This window comes from Phymastichus coffea, unplaced genomic scaffold (assembly GCF_024137745.1).
Source record: "Phymastichus coffea isolate CEN01 unplaced genomic scaffold, Cenicafe_Pcof_1.1 PCOF00014, whole genome shotgun sequence".
Taxonomy (NCBI): domain Eukaryota; kingdom Metazoa; phylum Arthropoda; class Insecta; order Hymenoptera; family Eulophidae; genus Phymastichus; species Phymastichus coffea.
Genome location: NW_026706825.1, coordinates 3,699,074 through 3,723,783, shown reverse-complemented (window position 1 = coordinate 3,723,783; position 24,710 = coordinate 3,699,074). Strand labels below are relative to the sequence as shown.

At 35.9% G+C, this 24,710-nt stretch overlaps 1 protein-coding gene across 7 annotated transcripts in view; it reads right to left on the bottom strand.

The window, feature by feature from the left end:
- Positions 1-24,710, bottom strand: part of LOC131674343 (ephrin type-B receptor 1-B) — an 819,189-nt gene that overhangs the window by 411,684 nt on the left and 382,795 nt on the right. For all 7 annotated transcript variants that reach the window (XM_058953013.1, XM_058952971.1, XM_058952996.1 and 4 more), the window contains one exon: positions 20,192-21,473. In XM_058953013.1, coding sequence (XP_058808996.1) covers positions 20,192-21,473 — 1,282 coding nt within the window. The remainder of the gene's footprint in view (positions 1-20,191; positions 21,474-24,710) is intronic.

Genomic DNA, 24,710 nt, shown 5'->3' with positions numbered 1-24,710 from the left:
AGTGGTGGGAGAAGGCGTGAGTAGCCGGCTTTCATGCACTCGCGACAGTGACGCGCACGCACGCGAGAGTAATCGGCCGCATTAGTTGGTGACTACCGCTGCGAAGCCTGTCCCTTTGTTCGGGAAGAAGTTGGTAGTCCTCGACAGATTGGCCGGACGGGATTTTCTCTGCCAGCGACGCAGCAGTCAGGAGGTTTCCTGCAAGGAGCCGTCATCGAGACAACACCCGACGGGTTCTTCTGCCAAATCGCCGGCCACACAGCAGCCAAGGGTCTTCCTGCCAAGCCGCCGGTGGGACACCTTCTAGATTGCCAGCGACAGCGACGTCCGCCGAATTTGGTCAGGTCATCCATTCCTCTCTCTCTTTATATCTCTCCTTTTCCTCGGTGATTTTCACGGTTCGCGTTGTTACGCCAGGCTTCCCCGAGCCGGCGTAGTTTTCGGCAGTGTCTAGTATAAGTTGTCGTTTGAGCCGGTTAACGAGGTGACGTGGCGCTGACGTGCCGGTCATCTCGTTTAGAATAAGTTTGCGTGTTATTAGTAATAAGTGGTTTGTACTTTCGTCGGCACTCGAGGTAGTGCGTTTGTAATAAACGGTTTATTAACGAAATTAAGTGTGTGTGAAGTTATTTTGCCCGCTGTTCTCCTTCCTGCTTTGCTTGGAGCGATACACCGCCTCCCTTACCTTCCCCCTTTATAAATAATTGGTAATAGTGGCGAATTTATCGGCATTGCACGCCGACGCTATTACAAAATAAAAGAAAAAACAAACAGATCTTGAATGGTTGAGTTGAGAAGACGCTGACTTAAAGACAGGATTAAGAATACTGCCACTAATCACGTAGTTATTTCACTGGAAAAGCCTCAGGAAAAGCCTCTGAAAAGGCTTCTGAAAATGCCCCTGAAAACTCTTAGTTTGGCAGCAGACACCAGTAGTTGTACTTCTATCCTTGATAAAAGGCTAAAAGGTTTCAGAGAGATCTGAAGCTGGCTGAGCTGCTGGAATTCATGACCTGAATGAGCCGGTGCACTGCTTTATACCCTTGCTTAGAGGGCTCAGAGCGCTCTCTCCCTATATATCATATTTTGGAAGAAGGGAGAAGATGGTCCATAAGAAGTCGCCCTCTGCGAGTGTGTTCTGATATCAGTTCTGAGTGAATTTGTGACGTCAGAGAAGATTTATTCCAGTTGCTACTTATAATCCAAATTATAAAACAAGTATCATCAACAATCGTGTTATGAGTTAACAAGAATCAAGACTCTACCTGTCGTTGTTGTAAAAGGGTGAGATAAGAGACGAGGCAAACATTTACTTTTAATATTTGTAAAGCTATTACGTCACAACTGTTTACCATGAATTCTTCGATTTGAACGAGAAAGAAGCCAGCCACATAGAAAAATTAAAAAATGAGAGGAAAATTAGAAAATGCAGGCCGAGGCCTGAACAATATACAGGGTGTCCCATGATAACTTGCCCAGTAGGATATGTCAAAACTTGGCAAGGTAATCGAAAAATATTTCAAACGAAAGTTGGTTTGGAAGGGGTCAACTTATGATAATCTTAAACTTAACCTTGAACTTGATTTTCAAGGTCATTTCAAGGTCAACTATGTTTTTTTAATGGAAACCCCTATTTTTTATCCAGGATTCAGATAGAACGGAAAATTTTACGTTCAAATCATGTAATCAGTACACTCATAACGCTCGAGAAGTTCAGATGTGCGAATGATCGCTCTCTAAATTTAAAGTGACCGTTAGACAGTGAAAGTAAACAGACACAGTAAACAAACATAGTGCATTTAAATTGAAACAAAACAAAATCATACAAACAAACAATAATATTGGCATAGCCGTCATGGTTACAATTAAAGAAAAGGTGCAAATCACACCTGTAAAAAATTTGGAAGAAGCAAAAACTGATATAACAACCTGGAAAACTGTACAACAAAAGCGTGCAAGGAGTAGCCCAGAAGAAAACAAAATAATCAAAAAGAGACAAACACATATCAAAGACTACTGGCTAAGTAGCAGTATAAAACCAATAGATACAACTAATCAATTCGAATTACTAAAAGAAAATGAAACCAGTGTCATCCAATTTTGATGATTGTCACGGCAAGTTTTATCCGCTGCGGTAGCGATGGTCGAGTTATAAGGCGCGTGTGGGTACTTGCAGGAATCTAGGCGTCGAAGTCGGCAGTTATATAATAATAATTTTTATTATAAAGTGACAGAGCTCCAGAGAGATGTCTTTACAAGGCAAGATCGTGTACAGGACTGACTGCGCTTGTCCCTCTCGGGGGCTCACGAACTTAAGATAAGTCCCTACCACTTCCTTCAGGAACAAGTATATCCTGGGAACCGAGAGATTCATATAGCTTAATTGTGTATTTAGGTTCGCAGCTGTCTATGTTCTATTTCATTTCTGATTTATCATGTATTTACCGCGTACAGTTTGTTTGTTTCGGCCTATCTTATGTCTTCTACTTCAGTCGGCCCGCGTGTGCAACGAATACACATGTATGACATATGTTCTTATAGCTACAAGAGATAACTATATTATTTTATTATTAGTTCACATGACACCAGTGATACAGTTAAAACAAACACACAAACAATAACACCCACAATAAATAAAATATCAAAAGCACCACCAATATTCGTTAACGGTGTCGTTAATATGATCCCGCTACATGAACTACTCGATAAGGTAGCGAAAAACGAATACTCGTTAAAAGTATTTACTAATAATAAAATAAAAATTCAAATAAATAAACCAGATCTTTTTACACAAATAATCAACGAATTAGAAAATAAAAATACTGACTTTTATACATTCCAAAGAAAAGAGAGGAAACCTTATAAAGCTATATTAAAAAATATGCATCCTTCAGTAGATACAAACGAATTAAAAACAGAAATAGAATCATATAGCCATGAAGTAATAAGAATAACAAACATCAAACATAGAATTACGAAACAACCGTTGCCAATATTTTTTATAGAAATAAAACAAAAAGAAAACAATCATGACATTTTTGAAATAAACAAGCTAATGCAACAAATAGTTAGGTTTGAACCTTCATACAAAAAAAGAGACATTCCACAATGCATGCGCTGCCAGGAATTTGGCCATACAAAAAATTATTCTCACAGACCTCCAGTCTGTGTAAAATGCGCAAAAAGTCACCTCACCAGCAACTGCCCAATTCAAACAAAAATAGATGAAGTTAAGTGTGCGAATTGCGGTGGGAACCATGTAGCTAGCTATAAAGGTTGCAGTGCAAGGATACTCTTACAACAAAAACTTTTCTCAGCGTTAAGGACAAAACAAATAACCGAAAACACCGTTAGACCAGACGTTTCATATGCACAGGCTGCAACCGGTAATAACAACACAATAATTAAAGAACCCAAACAAACACAGATAACACAACAAACAGCAAATAACACCAATGACAGTCAACTCGTAAACATGATGATGCAACTAATGAATAGAATAGACACAATAATAAATCTACTCACGACACTCATAAACAAGATAAAATGAATACAGAAATAAAAATAGCAATTTGGAACGCTAACGGTTTAGCGCAAAGAAACATATAAGTAAAACCTTTTCTTATAGAAAATAATATTGATATTCTTAATATTAATTAATTATTAATATTAATATTATTAATATTAATGCTAATATCTGAAACTCACTACACACATAGAAGCTTTTTCAAAATCCCACGATATACACTGTACAGTAAAACCCATCCCGACGGCAAACCTCACGGAGGAACAGCAATACTAATAAAAAACAATATAAACCATCATGAAATGGAAGCACATAATAAAGACTATCTACAAGCAACAAATATCGCATTAACGGATAATCACGGACAAATAACATTTTCAGCATTATACTGCCTACCTAGACACAAAATAACAAAAGAACAATACTACAAAAAATATTTCGACAGCTTAAGAAATCGTTTCCTCGCAGGAAGAGACTACAATGCCAAACATCCATGGTATGGATCAAGATCAATGACTCCAAATCCAAAAGGAGCAATTTTATACGCAGTAATAAAAGCAGAAAACCTAACAACAATTTCAACAGGTGAACCGACATACTGGCCGTCCGACATTCACAAACTATCGGACTTAATAGATTTTGCAGTCACTAAAGGCATATCTTACAATCATGTAACAGCCAAATCGTGCCTCGATTTAACTTCAGACCACTCACCAATTATTATTAACTACACCTCAACAATTGTAACCAATACAAAAAATAGACCGCTTTATAACAAAAAAAACAAACTGGAAGTGTTACAGAACGTTTTTAAATGAAAAACTTACAGGTAAGATACCACTAAAAACGAAACAAAATATTGACATAGCAATAGAAGATCTAAATAACAACATTAAAAACACTATTAAAAACGCAACTCCAATATACCCAGAAAATCAAAAGATATATTCAACGATTTTCAAAACAGCATCAGACAAAATCAATGAAAAAAGAAAATTAAGAAAGATATGGCAGCAAACTAGACTACAAACCGATAAAACAAAATATAACAGGGTAATCAAAGAACTTAAAAAAATTCTGTACGACGAAAAAAATGAAAATATAAATAATTACTTAACTAACCTAACTTCATCAGATGCTTCTGATTACTCACTATGGAAAGCAACAAAAAAAATTAAACAACCAAAAAATTTCTCTCCACCTATTTTAAAAAATAACATGACATGGATACGTACAGATATTGAGAAAGCAAACACATTTGCAGAGCATTTAATGAATGTATTCAATCCACCACAACGTTTAAAAACAGAAGAAGGAGAACACATCATACTAATAAGCACGCAGGGTGACAGAAGTAAGCCATCAAATTCAACAACTAAAAAATGGAAAGAGCCCTGGACACGATAATATAAACGCCAAACTAGTGAAAGGACTTCCCATAAAAGCCGTAAGATACATAACCATCATATTCAACGCAATATTCCGATTACATTATTTTCCTGCAATATGGAAAATAGCAATAATAATTCTACTACAAAAACCAGGTAAACCGCCTCAACATACCACATCTTACAGGCCAATTAGTCTATTACCAGCACTTTCAAAAATTTGCGAAAAAATAATCATTAAAAGACTGAACAAAATACTACAAGAGGAAAATAAAATACCAGAGCATCAATTCGGATAATCATCGTGATAATCATGCTACAATAGAACAAATAAATAGAGTCACAACACAGATAAGAAACACTTTTAAAAAAAATGAATACTGTAATGCAGTATTTCTTGATGTAGCTCAAGCATTCGATAAAGTCTCGCACGAAGGACTACTATACAAACTAGATAAAGTCGTACCAGGAGAATTATACCTATTACTAAAATCATACTTAAGTTCTAGAACATTTAAAGTAAAAATAAAAAACGAAATAACAGAACGTTATCCAATAAAAGCCGGTATTTCCCAAGGCAGTGTTCTAGGCCCCATATTATATTTAATTTACACAAACGATCTCCCAACCATAGAAAACATTAATATTGCCACTTATTCTGATGATACAGCTATATTAACAACACACACTAATGCAGCGACCGCCTCTAATAATATGCAAAACTACTTAAATAAAGTTACGCTCTGGTTTAACAAATGGAGAATAAAAGTTAATAAAACAAAATCAATCCAAGTAACTTACAGACTTAAAAAAGAGACTTGCCCTCCAGTGCACATAAACAAACAATTGATACCTCAAGCAGACAAAGCCAAATACCTTGGTATGCACCTAGATCGAAGATTAACATGGAGAGACTATATATGGGCAAAACGAAAAAAACTTAACTTACAGACAAAAAAATATTACTGGCTACTTGGAAGAAAATTCAAGCTAGCCATTGAAAATAAACCACTTATTTATAAAGTAATAATTAAACCAGTATAGATATACGGCATCCAACTCTGGGGCACTGCCACAAAATCAAACATAGACATAATAGAAAGATTCCAAAACAAAACACTACGTTTCATCACAGATGCACCATGATTTATTACAAATGAAAATATAACAAAAGAAGCAAACATAACAACTGTACATGAAGAAATCGAAATATTCAGAAGAAAATATACCAATAGAATTTTGAAACATCCTAATCAACTAGCAAAAAAGCTAATAACTACAACACCAATAGTTTCAAGATTTAAAAAATATCAAACACCATTTGCAAAGATAAAAGTAAATGATTACATATATGTACTGATCACTGGAGACGTGCTTACACGCAATTCAAATCAAAAATTTGTTTTAAAAACATGTACTTATTGTCCACATAGGACAGATTGTAACATTTATTAGAATAAAATTAAAAAAAAAATCATATAATATGCATGGAGACCGAATGACCCCACCCCCCCCCCCAAAGTCATGAATTCAACTCAACGACGAAAAATGAGGGTTCATTCAAAAAGTAAGGTTGACCTTGAAATGACTTTGAGGCTAGGGTGGGAGTTTTTCGGACCCTATAAATATCCTAACATCTGAACGTACAATTTCATGTAGAATTCAAACCTGTGACGAAAAATGTTGGGTCCCATTTAAAAAGTAAGATTGACCTCGAAAGGACTTTGAGGATGGGGTGAGGGTTATTTGACCCCACACGTATTACATGATTTGAACGTAAAATTTCCTGCTTTATACGAATCCGGGATAAAAAGTAGGGGTTTCCATTTAAAGAAACAAAGCTGACCTTGAAATAACCAAGAAAATTAAGTTCATGGAAATACCAAGACATTCCCACATTGGTCATTAGCGACATTTATACTGAAGCAGATTTGGAAGATTTACTAAACCGAATCATGTCTCACTTGGAACAACCAGCAGTAATAAACGATTTTACCAGAGAAATTCGTGGTCATTCTACTAAAGATACCGAAGAAACTATTGGAAAGTTACTGAATGAAAATGCTATGGAACGTCTAGTTAGTAACGCCTGGAACCGAATTGGTCCAAATTTATGACTTTCGATACTATAAGTGCTGGATTTATTGCTATCCTATTCATAATACAGGGACTAAGAAAAATAATAGAGATTACGATAAATGGAATTGCACTACATAGCATCTATAGTTGGTCATTTCATTTATTCGGAGCAATATGGAACAGCCTCACTACCTTCCTGATCCACTTGGCCAAACCTCCACCAGAAAGAAATGTTGAGACTGGTCAAGACCTATTACCTACAGCTCCGAAACCAGACCAAAAGTATACATCAGTTTCCACCATTGAAGACGAAACCAATCAGAGGAACCATGTACCAATTCCATCTCAACCTACCACTGGTTATTTCTCGCCCAAGCATTGATTTAGTATTCTCATTGATCCATGAATTATAACTTTTAAGCGTATATAAGAGTTGAACGTTCTTCTTAACGATTACTTCTCCTCGTTACACTTCTAAAGTGACCGTTTTAGTGTGGGGTTGTGACGGCGGACAATTTTTTTCTATTTTAATTTTTATAAGAATTTTTTTTTAAGAACAGGGAAAATCAAAAAGAATTATATATGCGCACTATGTTATTAAACGAATTTTTATCGTAAGAAATTAGGAAATAACCACCTTGTTAAATTACATAATTTTTTTTTTGTATTAATCCCCCGATTAAAACTTAAAATAAATAAAATTGCATGATTAGAGAATAATTTAATAAACCACCCATAAATCTGTACAATGCAGCGTGCGAAATAATAAGATTATACTTTATTACTTATTTTCAATACACATTATATACTTATAATTATTTGTAATACTTATTTTCAATACAAATTATAATCAACTGTAATTGCGAAAGACCCTACGATATTGTCCTTAGCATTAAGTAACTTGTAAGTTATCGAGTTCATACAAAAAAATTAATTTTTAAGTTATTGTAAACCTGCTTACTGGATAAAGCTTGGTTAAGAACGGTACTCGAGGAGTCATCTCGCGAGCCAAGGTCTGTACCTTTGCGTCCGCTCCTCCGATTTTCTCCACGCCCCCGCTCCAATTAGGGCCCGAAAACCCAGCGAGGAAAATGAAAAGAGACAAACGAACCAATGAACGCATCATCGCTTGCTCGACTCCTCCCGAAACCAAGACGCTAAGAGAGGGACTTACCACCCAGCCACCCCCGATGTATAAAAAGAACTGTACGAGCCTCGAGAGACAGTCAAAAAAAAAAAAAAATCAAGGTGAAGAAAATCTTAGTTAGTGTCAAACTCGCACTTCCAGAATAAAAAAAAGCAGTAAACAAACTAAATAATTTTTATTTCTTTTATCTTTCTTTCCTCTATTTTAAGTAGCAGCTCATAATTCCTTTTTTTTATTATTATCTGGAGACTACTTTTGATAGACTTCAGGTATAAATTTTGTTAGGGAAACCCGGGTACTACTTATGATAGGACCCGTGGTGCTTCTCGCCCGAGGATTACGACTTTCGATCGGAATCTAAAGGCAGAAGTATAGGCTCTGTGGCACTATCCCCCTAGGTTAAAAATATTTCTTGACAAGTGATCCACGCCAGTTTAGGCGAGAAATCGCAGTTCTGGCGACATCGAAACCCAGAGACTGCGCTAAGCCTTAGGCGCACCTGAGCTGTGTCGTTGCCACGACGTCACATAAACTAAAGTTCATTTTAAAAACTTGGCACTGATATGCCATTGATAATTAATATTGTAAATAGATAAACATTAACAGTAAACTAGAAAATGTTATTCACATTAATAAATGAAAATGATTTTTTTAGAACTAACGTATTTTAATTGTGTTCATTAACTAATATTTGTTCTTTTTCAGGATCCACTACAATATGAAACGTACTTGAACGAAAAATATTCCTAACTTACGTTAAACTACAACGTAACTGAACCAACGCAACAACCAACTTTAACAAATGATAAAAAAGAACTAACCAACAAATAACAAACAACCAACTTTAACAAATAAAAAATAACTTACCAACAAATAATATACAACCAATTATTGCAAATCATTACATTAACTTAAAAAAAATTTATTTATTAAAATCATAATAATTAAAATAAAGCTCCCATCTACATTGTAAAGTACATTTCAATTAATATTTATTTGTTATATATTTGTTATATTTTAATACATTAGCTGAAATTTTTTATAATTTCTTTACTTTTCATAAGAATAAGAAAATGTAATATTTATTGTATTAAATAAATTTGGAAGTTTATTGTACATATACATTGGCTGATTTCTTTGATATCATTTAAGTATTAAATTAAAACCTTTCCTCTAGATTGTAAAGTACATTTCAATTAGTATTTACTTGCTCTTCTGTTTTGAATACATTAGCTAAAAATTTTATAATTTTTTTTTTACTGAGTATTTCATAGGAATAATCAAATTTACACTTATTGAATGTAATTAAAGAATCAAATATTACTACTTATTGAATGAAATTAATTTGAAAGTTGTAATACACATACATCGGGTGATTCAGAGGCATGTAATGGCTTCGATTCGGGTTCGATTCCCAGTCCCTCCTGATTGATACAAGCACCACTAAAAAAGTTTCATGTGCTTTGTTCTCAAACACATTGCAAGCCTCCGTCGCCGATTAGCACTGATGGAGCATAAATAGAGCGACGTTAAATAAAAATAAAAAAAAAAACATCGGGTGATTGTTTCGATATTATTTGACTTCAAGTTTTTCTTATATAATTCTTAGTTTTTATTATCATTATGCCTACTAGAAACGTTAAACGTACACCAGAAGAACAACAAATCTTTCTTAATGCTAAGCGACTTCGAGATAAAGAAAATACGCAGCGCAGACGTCAAGCAGCTCGAAATGCATTACATCAACGAACAGAAATTATAGAACAAGATTACTTAGGTCCAATGGATGTACTGTGCTTTTATTGTAAAGCTAAACATTTTAAAGATGAAATGATTTCTAATAAAGGTTATTCCTTCAGCGACTGTAGTAGTCATGGTGCAGTATCATTAAATCCCTTGCCTGAATTTCCACCTGAACTTCATTCATTATTTACAGGTCGACATTCTAAATCTAATTTATTTATAAAAGATATTCGATATTATAACAATTCATTAGCTTTTGCTTCGTTGAGTGGAAATTTATTTAATTTTGCACCAAATCGACCGAGACCATTGTTTTAAAATACAAGGTCAAGTTTATTACCAAATAAATACAGCACTTTATCCAAATGAAAGAGAAAATCCATCTTATGAACAACTTTTCATAGTTGATCAATTAGAAGCTTTAAACTATCGATTACGTAACAATTCAAGACTAGATTATGTACTTTTAACGACTTTAGACACAGTTATACGGGAAAAAAATATTTTTGCACAATCATACGAGATGATGAAAGTAGAAATAGAAAGACAACAATCACTGTTAAGCAATAATACTGAACCTGAATTACAACTGTTATTTACTTTGAAACCGGGTTTCGATAAAAGACGATATAATTTTCAACGTGTTAACGAAGTTGCTGCAATATTTTCAACTACAGCAGATGGAGAAATTTCGGAATCATAAGTAACGATTAAGAATAAACATACAAAAAATTTATAACATGTCAGTACCATGGATCCCAACGTTGAACCTTGAATATATCCTTTATTTTACTCTTACGGTACTCAAGGATGGCACAAAAATTTAATGCGTGTTAATGATAAACGCATTTCTCGAATGGCGTATTACAGACATTGATTGACTATAAGACCAGGTGAATTTAATCCTTTTATTATTGGCGAAAGATTATCCCAACAATGGGCAGTAGATAGTTACGTGAAAGTCGAAAAAGATCGAATCCAATATTGTAAAGATCATCAAAGAGAATTAAGGGCTGATACTTATAAAGGTCTCAGTGATTATATGCAGAATACTGCCGATGAAGTTGGTGGACAAGTAGGTAAAACCGTTATTCTTCCATCATCATTTACTGGATCTTCATGTTATATTCAGCAATGCTATCAAAATGCTATGGCTATAGTAAATGAAAAAGGAAAGCCTGATATTTTTCTTACGATGACGTACAATCCAAAATGGCCTGAAATTCAAGAAAATCTTTTACCTGGTCAACAAGCTTGTGACAGACCAGATATTGTAACCCGAGTTTTTTATTTAAAGAAAGAGCGATTACTTGATTTAATTGTTAACAAAAAATTCTTTGGCGAAGTTGCTGGTCATGTTCACGTAGTAGAATTTCAAAAACGAGGTTTACTACACAGGTATTTATTAATAACATTAGCTAATGGATATAAGTGGACTATTGCGGAAATTGTTGATAAATTTATATCTGCTGAAATTCCGATTAAAGTAAATAATCCACATTTATACGACATTATACCAAAACATATGATTCACGGACCATCTGGCGATTGGTGTATGGAAAATGATAAATGTTCTAAAAGTTTACCAAAAAGTTTTCAAGAGGAAACTACTATGGATGAAAACGGTTTTCTGAATTATCGTCGCAGAGATAATGGTTATATTCACAAACACTGTAATAGCAATAAAGTTAATAACAGTTGGGTGGTACCTCATTGTCCAGATTTATCAGAAATGTTTGATTGACATATAAATGTCAAAGCAGTGTCAAGTATTATGGCTGTAAAATATTTATATAAATATATATATACAAAGGCCATGATACTGCAACTGTTGTTATTCAAGATTCTGAAAATGGTATAGCTCTTTACCATAATGAGATTTATAAGTTTATAAACACTTGATATATTGGCCCTGTTGAACCAATCTACCATTTATTAAGTAAAACATTACAAGATAAAAGCCATACAATTATTAGGTTACCTGTACATTTATCTGAACATCAATCTGTCATCATTTCAAATGATGCGAATAATCCTTTAACGATAGAAAATCTAAGTAATGCAAGTAGCATGTTATTAGATTATTGCAAATTAAATTTAGAAAATGAAACTGCAAGACAATATTATTATTCAGAAATTTCACAACATTTTACTTATAAGAAAGAAAAAAATGGTAATTTATATTTAACTAAATGGAGTACCAGAAAAAAACACTTTAACGTCATTGGGCGTATGCATTCTGTTAGTCCAACTCAATTTGAATTATTTTATTTAAGATCGCTATTACTTCATGTAAAAGGAGCTGTAAGTTTTGAAAGCTTGAGAACTTTTGATGATGTAGTATACCCTACTTTTGTCGTAACTTGCCTAGCATTGGGTCTAATTAAAAATTATGAAGAATGGAAAATGGTTTTGGAAGAAGGAACAAGGTGGATGATGCCCCAAAGACTTAGATATTTATTTATACGGATTCTCATACATTCTCATCCACTAAATCCAGAAGAATCGTGGGTTCTTTTCAAAGATGCAATGTCGAAGATTTTTCTCGATATCACGAAAAAAGTATAAGTCATAAAATGGCTTACTCTGTCATAAACACTTTATTGAATAAAGAAGGTCGTACTTTAGCTGACTTTCTTACAATGAATCAATCAGTTGAAATAGAATTTTCAAGTTCTAATGAAAAGAATGAAACTAACCATTTAAACTGTGTATCTTTTGGAATCCGGATATCTTTACAACAAATGGCAGAACTAGGAGAGCAACGTTATAATACCTTAAATCCTCAATAAAAACAAATAGTTGACATGATTTTCGAAGCGGATCATAATTCTACGAGGGGGGGGGATCAATAAGTCTTTACAAAATCCAAGAGATGGCGCTCGTCACGCTTAAATTATGATGTTTTTGGCAAGCAATACTACTAACTAGATATCGTACAAAGTTTCAGGTCGATTCATTTAGTCGTTTTTCTGTGAGCGTTGGTTGAACAAAAAGTTATTGGTTTATTTGAAAAATGGAAAAAACAGAGTTTCGAGCGGTGATAAAACATTTTCATTTGAAAGGCCTTACACCAAAAGAAACCACAGTTGAGTTGAACGTCGTTCATGGCAAGTCTGTCCCTGTGTTTAAGACTATTTATAACAACAAAAGATGAACCTCGTTCAGGACGCCCCGTAGAAGTGAGTACGTCCGAAATGGTCAACAAAATCTTTGATATGGTGTTGAGTGATAGAAGATTAAAATTGCGAGAATTAGTTGAGGCCACAGGGGTATCAAAGGGTACAATCATTTCAATTTTGCATGAAAAATTGGGGATGAAAAAAATATCAGCAAGATGGGTGCCGCGTTTGGTCACTGTTGAAAACAAACGAACCCGCGTGGTCTTCTCTGAGGCTCTTTTGGCACATATACGTCGTAATCCGGAAGACTTTTAGTATCGACTCATAACTGTAGACGAAACATGGGTACACCACTACACTCCTGAAACCAAAGAACAGTCCAAACAATAGATTACCGCAGGAGTACCAGCCCCAAAGAAGGCAAAGACAGTAAAGTCAGCTGGCAAGATTATGGCTACGGTTTTCTAGGATGCGTATGGAATCATCTATATCGACTACTTGGAAAAGGGCCAGACGATCACTGGACAATATTATTCGTCATTATTAGGTTAGCTGAAAGAAAAAATCAGAGAAAAACGTCCTCACTCGAACAAAAAAAATGCCTCTTTCTTCAAGACAATGCTTGAGTTCACACGTGTGCAGTTTCGATGGCAAAAATTAACGATTTAAAGTTCGAATTAATTGACCACCCACCATATTCGCCTGATTTGGCTCCTAGTAACTTTTTCTTATTTCCTAACCTCAAAAAATGGCTTGCCGGACAACGATTCACGTCGAATGAAGAAGTCATCACCGAAACAAATGCCTATTTTGAGGGTTTGCAGAAATCATATTTTTCTGATGGCTTGAAAAAACTGGAAGGCCGTTTAATAAAATGTATCGATCTTCGAGGAGATTATGTTAAAAAATAAAAAAAAATTACATATGCAAAACTTCTTTTTCCTTCTTTTTGTAAAGACTTATTGACCCCCCCCCCCCCCCCCCCCCTCGTACTTATACTGGTCCTAGGTGCATTTATATGGATGGACCAAGAGGATCTGGAAAAACTTATGTTATGAAACGTTATATATAACGTTATACCTTGTTCTAAAAATATTAAAATATGCTCCATGGCATTTACTGGAATTGCAGCTACATTACTTCCAAATGGCAAAACTGTACATAAAACGTTTGGATTACCAGTACCTATGTTTCTAGATTCTTCTTCAAATATCAAAGCACAATCTCTAGAAGTACTAAGAGAAATGGACAAGTACTAAGAGAAATAGAAATATTTATTTGGGATGAAATTTCAATGGCTCCGAGATATGCATTGAAAATTGTAGATAAAACTTTAAAAAATTTTATGAACAATGACTTGCCATTTGGAGGAAAAATTATAATAGTCGGAGGAGATTTAAAACAATTGTTACCAATTAAAGTTCGAGGCACTCGAAATGAAATATTACGTCTTTGCGTTAAATATAGTGCAGTATAGAAACATTTTATTAAATTTACTTTAACGACAAACATGAAAGTTTTACCAAATGAAACAGAATTTTCCAAATTTTTAGATGTTGGTCATGGAACATTGAATGATCAAAATGACTGTGTAAATTTCCCTGAACATTGCATATTTCTTCCAACTACTAATATAATTGAAAGTATTTTTGGTAACTTAATTCGGGAAAAGAAATTTTAAGAAATGAGTAAATGTGTCATATTATCAGCCAGAAATGTGGACGTAGACGATATTAATAAACAAATAACTAATTTATTGAGCAAAGATTTTGAACGTATATACGAGGGTGGTCCGATAAGTACTTAGCCTCACCGCCCGATGCGCCACTCTCGCAAAAGAAATATTCTATCACGTAGTACAACCTTCTCGATGATTACTGTCAAGATTTCAACCGGATCGGAGTTGTAGTTTATTTTTGAGAGCGTGTGAAAGCAATGTGTCCGTTGATTTTTGAAAAATGTAAAAAGAGCAGTATCGGTCGGTGATTCGATTCTTGTTTTTGGAAGGGAAATCGCGCAGTGAAATCAAAAAGCGCTTGGATGCTGTATACGGAGACTCTTCTCCTTTGATGGCGACCGTCAAAAATTGGTTTAACGAGTTTCAACGTGGTCGCACGTCGATTTTTGAAGAGCCACGTCTAGGTGCTACTAAAACGGCTACCACGGAGGATAACGTGCCGCGTTTGCTCACTCCGGACAACAAGCGCAACCGTGAGACAACTTCAGAGCAATGTCTGACGCTGTTTAAGCGCAATCCGAAGGAGTTTCTGCATTGTTTCGTGACAGTCGACGAAACATGGATCCACTGGTATACTCCAGAGACCAAGGAACAGTCGAAACAGTGGACTTTACCCGGCGAAAGTGCTCCGAAGAAGGCGAAGACTGCCCCATCGACCGGAAAGATGATGGCCACCGTTTTCTGGGCTTCACAAGGTGTGATCTACATCGACTACCCGGAGAGGGGCAAAACGGTCACAGGGCTGTACTATGCCGAATTATTGGGCCGATTCGACGTCGAATTGCAGAAAAAACGGCCCCATTTGGCGAAGAAAAAAGTGCTCTTCCACCATGACAACGCACCGGTTCACACCTCCGCCGACGCCATAGCGAATTAGGCTACGAGCTGCTGCCCCATCCACCGTATTCTCCAGATTTAGCCCCGCACGACTTCTTTTTGTTTCTAAACTTGAAAAAGTCACTCGCCGGGCAGAAATTTGAGTCGAATGTGGAGGTAATCGCTGCCACGGAAGCCTACTTTTCAGACCTCGAGGAAACGTATTTTTCAGACGGGTTAAAGAAATTGGAGCATCGCTGGGCCAAGTGTATCGAACTCAAAGGAGACTATGTTGAAAAATAAAACGCCACTTTTCCAAAACTTTCGTTTTTCTTTTGTAGGCTAAGTACTTATCGGACCACCCTCGTATACTGCTATTGATACCGTTGTAAATAATAACGGTATATTAGACGACCTTATTTTACCAAAACAGTTGCATAATTTAAATCCATCAAGTTTACCACCTTACGAATTACGCTTGTGAAAAAATTGTACTGTAATGCTAATTAGGAATATCAGTAATACGAGGGTTGCTACTTATATTTTGAGCCTAATAATGAAAAGACAGTAATTTATTATCTAAAATGGCTTTATTGTTTTTCGAAGTATTCTCCATGATGATAAATGCACTTTTGCATGCGCTCGAACCAATTTTCGTAACACTTTTTCGACTCTGATTGAGGTACCTCCAAAACATGGTTTTTGAATGCATCAACGGCTTCTTCAGGCGCCGAAAAACGTTGTCCACGCAATTTATTCTTGATATGCGGGAATAAAAAGAAATCATTTGGTGCTAAATCAGGGCTGTATGGAGGATGACCCATCAATTTAACGTTTTGACCAGTCAAATAGGAGGTTGTTTTAGCTGATGTGTGAGAGCTTGCATTGTCATGATGAAGAATGATCCTTCGTTGTCGCTTCTTTTTTCGTATTTCACCAAGCACTTCTGGCAAACAAATGGTTGTGTACCATTCAGAATTCACTGTTCTACGATGATCGAATGGTACAGTTGCCACATGTCCAGTTATTCCAAAGAAACAGGCGATCATTTGCTTCGAAGTGCTTCGCGCACGAATCACTTTTGTTGGATTCGGCTCGTCTTGAAAGACCCATACAGTGGATTGCTGTTTTGTTTCGGGCTCATATGCATAGATCCAAGATTCGTCACCTGTGTAGATGTTATACACAGTGTTTGATGCACCGCGATTGTATTTTTTGAGCATTTCTTTGCACCAATTGATGCGAGCATCTTTTTGAGTTTTTGTCAAATTATGGGGGATCCAACGCGAACAAATCTTTTTTACAGCTAAATGTTCATGCAATATCTTATTGATGCTCGTCATACTAATGCCCAAGGATTCCTCAATCTCACGATATGTTACATACCGATTTTGCTTTATTAGTTCGTGCACAGCATCAATGTTTTCTGGCACAACAACTGATTTTGGACGACCTTCACGACTTTCATCCCCGAGCGAACTGCGGCCACGATTAAATTCGTTATACCAGCGTTTCACAGTGGCAAGGGATGGGGCTTCATCGACAAAAGTCGAAGTAAGTTGATCGATGCACTCCTGTCTTGATAGCCCACGACGAAAGTCGTAGAAAATCATCGCACGAAAATGCTCACGAGTTAATTCCATTTTTTGCCCGAGATGAATTTTTCAAGTTACTGTGAACAACACAAATTGCACTCAAATGAAAAAATGTTCTGAAGAAGATTATGGTTAAAAATGTCAAACTTTCCACTGGAAACGTCAGATGGCGCCTCTAAACACTTAGTATTGCCAAGGCTCAAAATATAAGTAGCAACCCTCGTAATGAAGGCTTGTACAATGGAACGAGATTGCAAATACTAGATTTATCGAATCACTTAATAAAATGTAAAATTTTAACAGGTGATAAAGCTAACGAAATTGTCTTTATAAATCGTATAACTTTGTATAGTGAAAATGATTATCCATTCACATTCAAGAGAAGACAATTTCCAATCAAACTAGCTTTTGCAATGACTATTAATAAAGCTCAAGGACAAACTTTAGAAAAAACGGTTGTCGACCTTCCAAAAGACATATTCAATCATGGTTAACTTTATGTAGCAATGTCTAGAGTTAGATCTTGGGATTCTATCAAAATATATTTAGGAAATTATACACAAACAAGAAAGGTTAAAAATTATGTTTACAAAGAATTATTCTTAGAATAAATTTAAATCTATTGTATTAGTATTTTATCTATTGTAGAAATGACTATTTAACCTTCAAATAACATTGTAGAATATATTTACCTCGAGTGCAATACTATATTCCTATGTAAAATTAAACGCTGAATCCATTTCTGGCATAAAAAAATACATAGAATCATAATTGAATGCTTTACAAACGATTTTAAACATTTTTTTTTCAAAGTCCCTACATTGCAGAAGTAAGGTAGAGTATAAGGCGAAAATTTTGAGCCTATAAAATGAGAGAGAGGAGAGATTAGGGCGCCGGCCAGCGCGTGTTAGGCGCGCGTAGCACGGGACGGTAGGAATAAGGGGAAGGGGAAAGAGAGCGATTAGGCCGCCGGCCGGCGTGCGCGACACAGGAGTGAGGAATGCGTACGATTAGTCAAGTCCGGACCTGCGGGCAAGAAAAACGCGAGTGAGTGCATTGGAAATTGAAGGAACTTCCCGACCGATATTACGTGAAGACTCGGTGGTTCTAAGGTCGTTGAGAATCACGCCCCAGGGAAAGGTCATTCGCTGCCCATTACTGCCAGTTGCCCAGAGCGATCTGAGGCAACAGTCGAGGATCGCGGGCAACTGCGAACCCGGGCAGGGAAAACCTTGACTGGAAGGCATGCCGCGAGGAAGAGCCGGAAGCCGACGCAATTTGCGAAAACCGTCGAGGATACCCTTGGCAGCAGCAACTCGGCCCCGCAGCGTAAGTTCCCGACATTAATTGTAAGTGTGCGCGGCCAGAAAGCGAAATTAGATAGTGCGCGTCTTTCTCTCTCTCATCGCGAGCGCGATATACCCTGCGGAATCTCTCGGCCACGGCGTTATCTTTGTATGAACAAACGCGGCGAAGGAAAATAAATCTGTAGATTTTTCGACAACTGGCTGAGACTTTTCCTTTCGAACTCCCTTTGGTTTTCCTCTCCTGTCGCCCATAACAGAACCTGCCCGACCTTGAGTCACTGGGCAACCCGGAATCGCCGCACGTGCCCTCCACGTGTGGGCTTTCTCGGGCTCTGGGGCGAGAGGTCAGAAGATCGAGCTGATCCGAACGAGCTGATCGAGGTGGCGGTCAGCCTCGCAACGCAAGGCATATCCTTTCTCTAACGGGTGAGATTTCTATTCGCGCCCCGAAAGAACTCCCCCGTTACAATATATATATATATATGTTTTTGATATACTTAATTTCTTACTGTATTGTAACGTGACTGGCTACGAGCTGTTCGTTTTCAGCCTATAATAATTTGATTACGAGAGAAATTAGGTACACACATATACATATAATTTGCCTTTAAAAATTACATTTAAAACTTTATTGTTAATAATTGGTTGTTTTTCTGTCAATAAAACCTGAAGAGATCAGCAAATGTGCTGACGAAACGTTGCTGAATATAATTAAAATTAAGTGAATTTTCTATCTCTCACTATTTTCCTTTTTCCATTATTATAAAGTTTATTATCAATGAAATCTTGTAAAAAAAACTAAAATATGTAGAAAAATTAAAAGATGTTAAATTAAGCCATTTAATATCATATATTTGTTCTATGAAAGTTTGAGTTTCTAATTCCAACGCAATAATTTTAAAATTTTAAATTGATTGAAATGAAATAAAAAAATTTTAATTTGATGGTGTTGCTACAGTATATTCTAAATCGCACATATTTAATAATCTACTTTGATAGCTGTTATTTATTATTTAATCTTTAGGTGCTTGGGGTTTAAAAATTTATAAATCACATTTCTGTAGAAACATGGTCTGAAGTTCGCAAGTTAGGGTTACATTAAATAAGGATGTTAATATGTCAGACCCCTGAAACCTAGAGGTTATTCCGGTCCGATATAGTTAAGCCAAATGTTAAAATTTTCAAAATTTCAAAATAACATTCAATTGCAATATTTTTAAAATTTTTAGCTTTATTTAGGTTTTAGATAATCAAATAGATTCATTTTTTATCATTATTTTATTACAACTGACTGAGCATTTATGAATGTATTTTACAAGATTCATCTAACAGTAGCATAAATACACCACTCTATTGTGTATTAGACTTTGCTTCTAAATTCATCATAATAAAAAATATTTACTATAAATAATTGATTAGTTATTATTTGTAAAATACAAATAAATAATTTCATTTTTTATGCCTCTAGGCACTTTTGGCTCTCTAAAGATTAAATTTAATTATGAATCATAATAGCAATAATTGAACTTTCAACATTTAGATCTCTATGAACTTTTAATATCAGTTTTGCATACCTACATTTTGATTAACTACCCTCTGCATTAAACATAAAGCCGTTATAGCAGGATACAATTAAAAATTGTGAACTGTCTAGGTACAGAAAATATTATAACAAACTTAAACTTTCCACGATTAAATTCGGATTGGAGAATAAATAATCAATACTATACCTTCATATCGCTCAACAAGATCATCTGGATCATGTGTTTCAGTAAGATCACTGACCGGAGCATCCCAACTAATGCTGAGCTCCGAGCTTTTTACATAAGTAATACGTAAATTGCTCACAAGACTGGGTACAGAAGCCTCAGTAGTCACGGTGATGTCAACATATCGTGGCTCATAGCCGTGAACACGTGCTATAGTTGAAACGCCGTTTTCAGCAAATACTTGGAAACGGTAAGTCGTGACGGCATTTAAACCTGTTATAGTAATTTTAGTGTCATTGAAAGCATGTTGATTGTTTGGTATATATTTGACGGTATCAGTACTGCAAGCATCACACAGTACTCGATAGTTAGTGTCATTACGGCCACCAAGTTTATAAGGCGGATTCCATGAAAGGATTACTGTAGACTGGTCGACGAAGTTAACAGTAAGATTCTGCGGAGCCGTCGGTGGTTGAGTACAAGCCATGCTTTTGGAATCTTGTGGTGCACGGTAGTAATCAGAATCACAGCGACACTCACTAAATCCATAATCTGACGCTTTACTATGAGCAGGGCAAATTTCACATGCTTGGGATCCAGGTTCATGTTTGAATTTGCCTATCGGACACTCTTGACACTGCTGACGTTTTGGATCGGCTTGATAGCCAGGTCTACAGTGGCAACCACCGCTTGCTAGATACCACTTGCCATCGCCTTTACATAAATATGTTGGACGCTCATGTTGTTCTTGTTGGGCATTTGCTACACACTGACCCAGACTCTGTTCGATTAAAGCAACCTCGCGACCCGTAGGTGTAGCTGAAAATCGAGCGTAATTAACTGTGACTTCGGGACAGCTGATATAATATACCTTAATAGCAAGTAAGGAAATGCAAGCTCCTTGATCTCGAAATGCAAAATATACACCTTTCTTCGTAACAGGAATTGATTTGACTTCAGTGTTGATAATCACCTCGGTATTACTGTTGAAGCGACCTTCATTCGCCGCTATTCTACCAATAAGCTTATAACTATCGGGCTCCCACGGCGGTGGCTCCTTTGTTGCTGCATCAAACTCGTAGTAGAGTAAGCTAAAAGTTTCTTTGCAGCTAAGAGCATTTCCAGGGAAAAGCGAACAATCACGCACTGTGAATTTTATTTCTATATACATGCGATTTGCTGGACCTCGTTCTATAAATGGTGTCCATAACCAGTTGTTGACATTGTTGTATGCCACGTCACACACCACATAGCTCCTCCAGTTTATTCCCTTGTCAAAGTTTGTAAATGATTCCTCGACCCACTGAAACAATTAAATTGTCTAATTAAATTCTACTACATTGATATTATTGGTTTCATAATATTTTTTGAAAAATTAAAAAGATTTTATTACTTTAGATACTTGACAGTAACGTTATAAAATCTGAACAAGAGTGATAAGAAATCAAAGTAATCTACATATCGACATGGGTTTTCTCTTATTTCCATTAAATACTCGATATTTTAATGCCTTTATTTAGAAAAAACTTTTTATTTCATGCAAAAATATCAATGAAATATTCAACAACAAAAATAGTCTAATTCTTAAGAACTTCTAATATTGAATAGTATAATTCAATTTTCAATAATCTCAATAAATTTCATTAAAATTGAGATTAAGAAATATAAACATAAATAATAATATTATAAGTACATTGAATATAAGTTTACATAAAATTTTGTATATATAAGTTATAATAACTATACGAGGTGTGTTCAAAAAGTAAGGTGACTTTTCAAATTTCACGAGCAACGTACTTTCGATTATCGATTTTTTTGTTTTGTTATGTTGGTACACTCTTCCCGAACATCTGTATCAAGTTTCAAGTGTATAGCATTTTTTGATTGGTTGTGAGAGGCGTAAAGGTTATAAGTGTTTTGCGTGCTCGGCGATTTCTTGCTATCGAAAAATATGGATCAAAGGATTTGCATCAAATTTTGTGTAAAAAATAAAATAAAGTGCTCCAAAACACTTGAAATGTTGACGGTGGCATACGGTGAAACTGTTCTGAGTAAAAAAAATGTTTACAAGTGGTACAAACTCTTCCAAGATGGCCGGGAAGATGACGAGCCTCGCTCTAGACGCTCAAGCACGTCAACAACTGATGAAAACGTTCAAGCAGTGAAGAAAATTGTTCTGGAAAATCGTCGAATCACTATCAGAGAAGTTGCTGAGGATGTTGGTATATCGCTTGGCTCGTGCCATGAAATTTTTTTTAACGTTTTGGGCATGAGACGTGTGTCAGCGAAGTTTGTTCCGAAATTGCTAAATTTTGACCAAAAAAACCGTCGCATGAGCATCGCTCAAGAACTCTTGAATGACGTCAACGACGACCCAGATTTACTCAAAAGGGTCATAACTGGTGACGAATCGTGGGTATATGGTTATGATATCGAAACCAAAGTCCAATCGTCCCAATGGAAGAGCCCAGATGAGCCAAGACCGAAAAAAGCACGCCAAGTTCAATCAAATGTCAAAGTTTTGCTCACCGTTTTCTTCGATTACCATGGCATGGTGCATCAGGAGTTCTTACCATATGGACGTACGGTCAATAAGCAGTATTATCTTGAAGTTATGCGCCGTTTGCGAGAAGCAATACGAAGAAAACGCCAAGAATTGTGGAAAAACAATTCATGGCTTTTGCATCACGATAATGCCCCTGCTCACTCATCTTTGCTTGTGAGAGATTTTTCGGCCAAAAACAACACCACAATCATGCCTCAGCTACCATATTCATCGGATTTGGCCCCATGTTACTTTTTCTTGTTCCCAAAACTAAAGAGACCTATGAAAGGACGGAGATTTGCAACGATTGAAGAGATAAAGACTGCATCGCTGAAAGAGCTCAAGGCTATACCGAAAAGTGCTTATGAGAAGTGCTTTGAGGATTGGAAAAACCATTTTTTGAGTGTTATGAGTCTTAAAACTACGACAGGTCAATTCAAATTTTTTCTACTTGGCAAGTATTGTACCTGCGATACAGTAACCTACAATTTCTAGATCCAAGTACAGTACCAACCCTCAAATCACCTTAATCACGATCTGATGGTATTGAAAAGATTCTGAATTAAGATCGACTAGAAAAACCAATGATCACCGTCGTTCTTTCAATTTAAATCGACAACCACTCCGATCAGTTTCTTTTTATCTCATTCAAATCGACTCTCGGATATTCAGTATCAAATCATAACAACATTAAGTATTATTATCAGGTTCTTATACAGGCGTCAGGATTTTTCTATTGAACAACCCTTCTTAAGATATTTAGTTATTTGTATTAACAGTTTCCAGAGAGGCTCTTAGAGCCTTTCTTTCAATTAGTTTCCTCACTTTTATTAAAATTCAAAATGAAAATATATAACAGCTTAATGGCTTAATGATTAAAATTAGAAACATGAATTATGAACACAAATAACCATCTAAGTTTGAAACAAGATGTATTTTTCTTTTTTATTAAACTGTTAGCTATTAACAACATTAAAGTTACAAATATTATAATCGCGTACGACGCTGGTTACAAAAAAAAGTATTACGCTAGTGTCCAGCTGAGCTCCTAGCATATCGACATTAGAAAATTCACAACCGCAAACACCTTAAGTTTTCCACTAGAAAATTCGCGTTGACAAAGAAAAGGTCCAACGTTCTAGGTGCAAGTAGAAGGTAGCTAAAATAAATGATTCTCGGTTTAATTATAGATACGATGCATCTTGAGATAGGTCCGCACGCAAATTCGGATGCTCGATTTTATGACGCTGATCATAAAAAAAGAGACGCAGATGAGGATGTGCAAAAAAAACCGACGAAATACAAATAAAATAACTACCCTACCATTTTTGTGAAAGTCTTCTGCCGAATAAAGGTGAGCAGCAATTAGCACTGCCATTAAGGAAGGATTGTCTGTCGAGAATTACAGAAAATATATGTGTTCCATCAACCTCTTATGAGTGATAACGGAACACGAAAAAAAGAAGCGTATTACATTGTTGATATTCAACTAAAAGGATACGTCGTACCGCCGTACGTACAATGTAAATATTCTACAATCCTCAAAGATGTAAAGCGACCAACTTACACTGGAAACCAGCCTGAAAATGATCTAGGAAACGCACTTTTCATCCAAAGTGGGTGACAATAGGACTATGGTCATTGTGGTTTATATCGTTCGCTCTGGGTACATTGATCGGTTGAATAGGGGCTTACCTAGATGGTGTAACATTTATGACAATATCATATCGATTACATAAGATTTTTCGTTGTGCTCGATGACTTTATGTAAACCATTGTACGCAGGATCTGATGGGTCGTACACGGCATTACGAGGGGAAAAACATACGATGAAGTCTTTAATTCTTTGAAGATAAATACTTTTCCTCCGCCGTGGCGACGTAAAGGAAATGGTTTTAAAATATTAACATGTCCTTTTAGGCAGTCTATGTAGTCGGACGTAGTATACGAGGTGTGTTCAAAAAATACCAGGAATTTTTAAATTTCGCGGGTCTG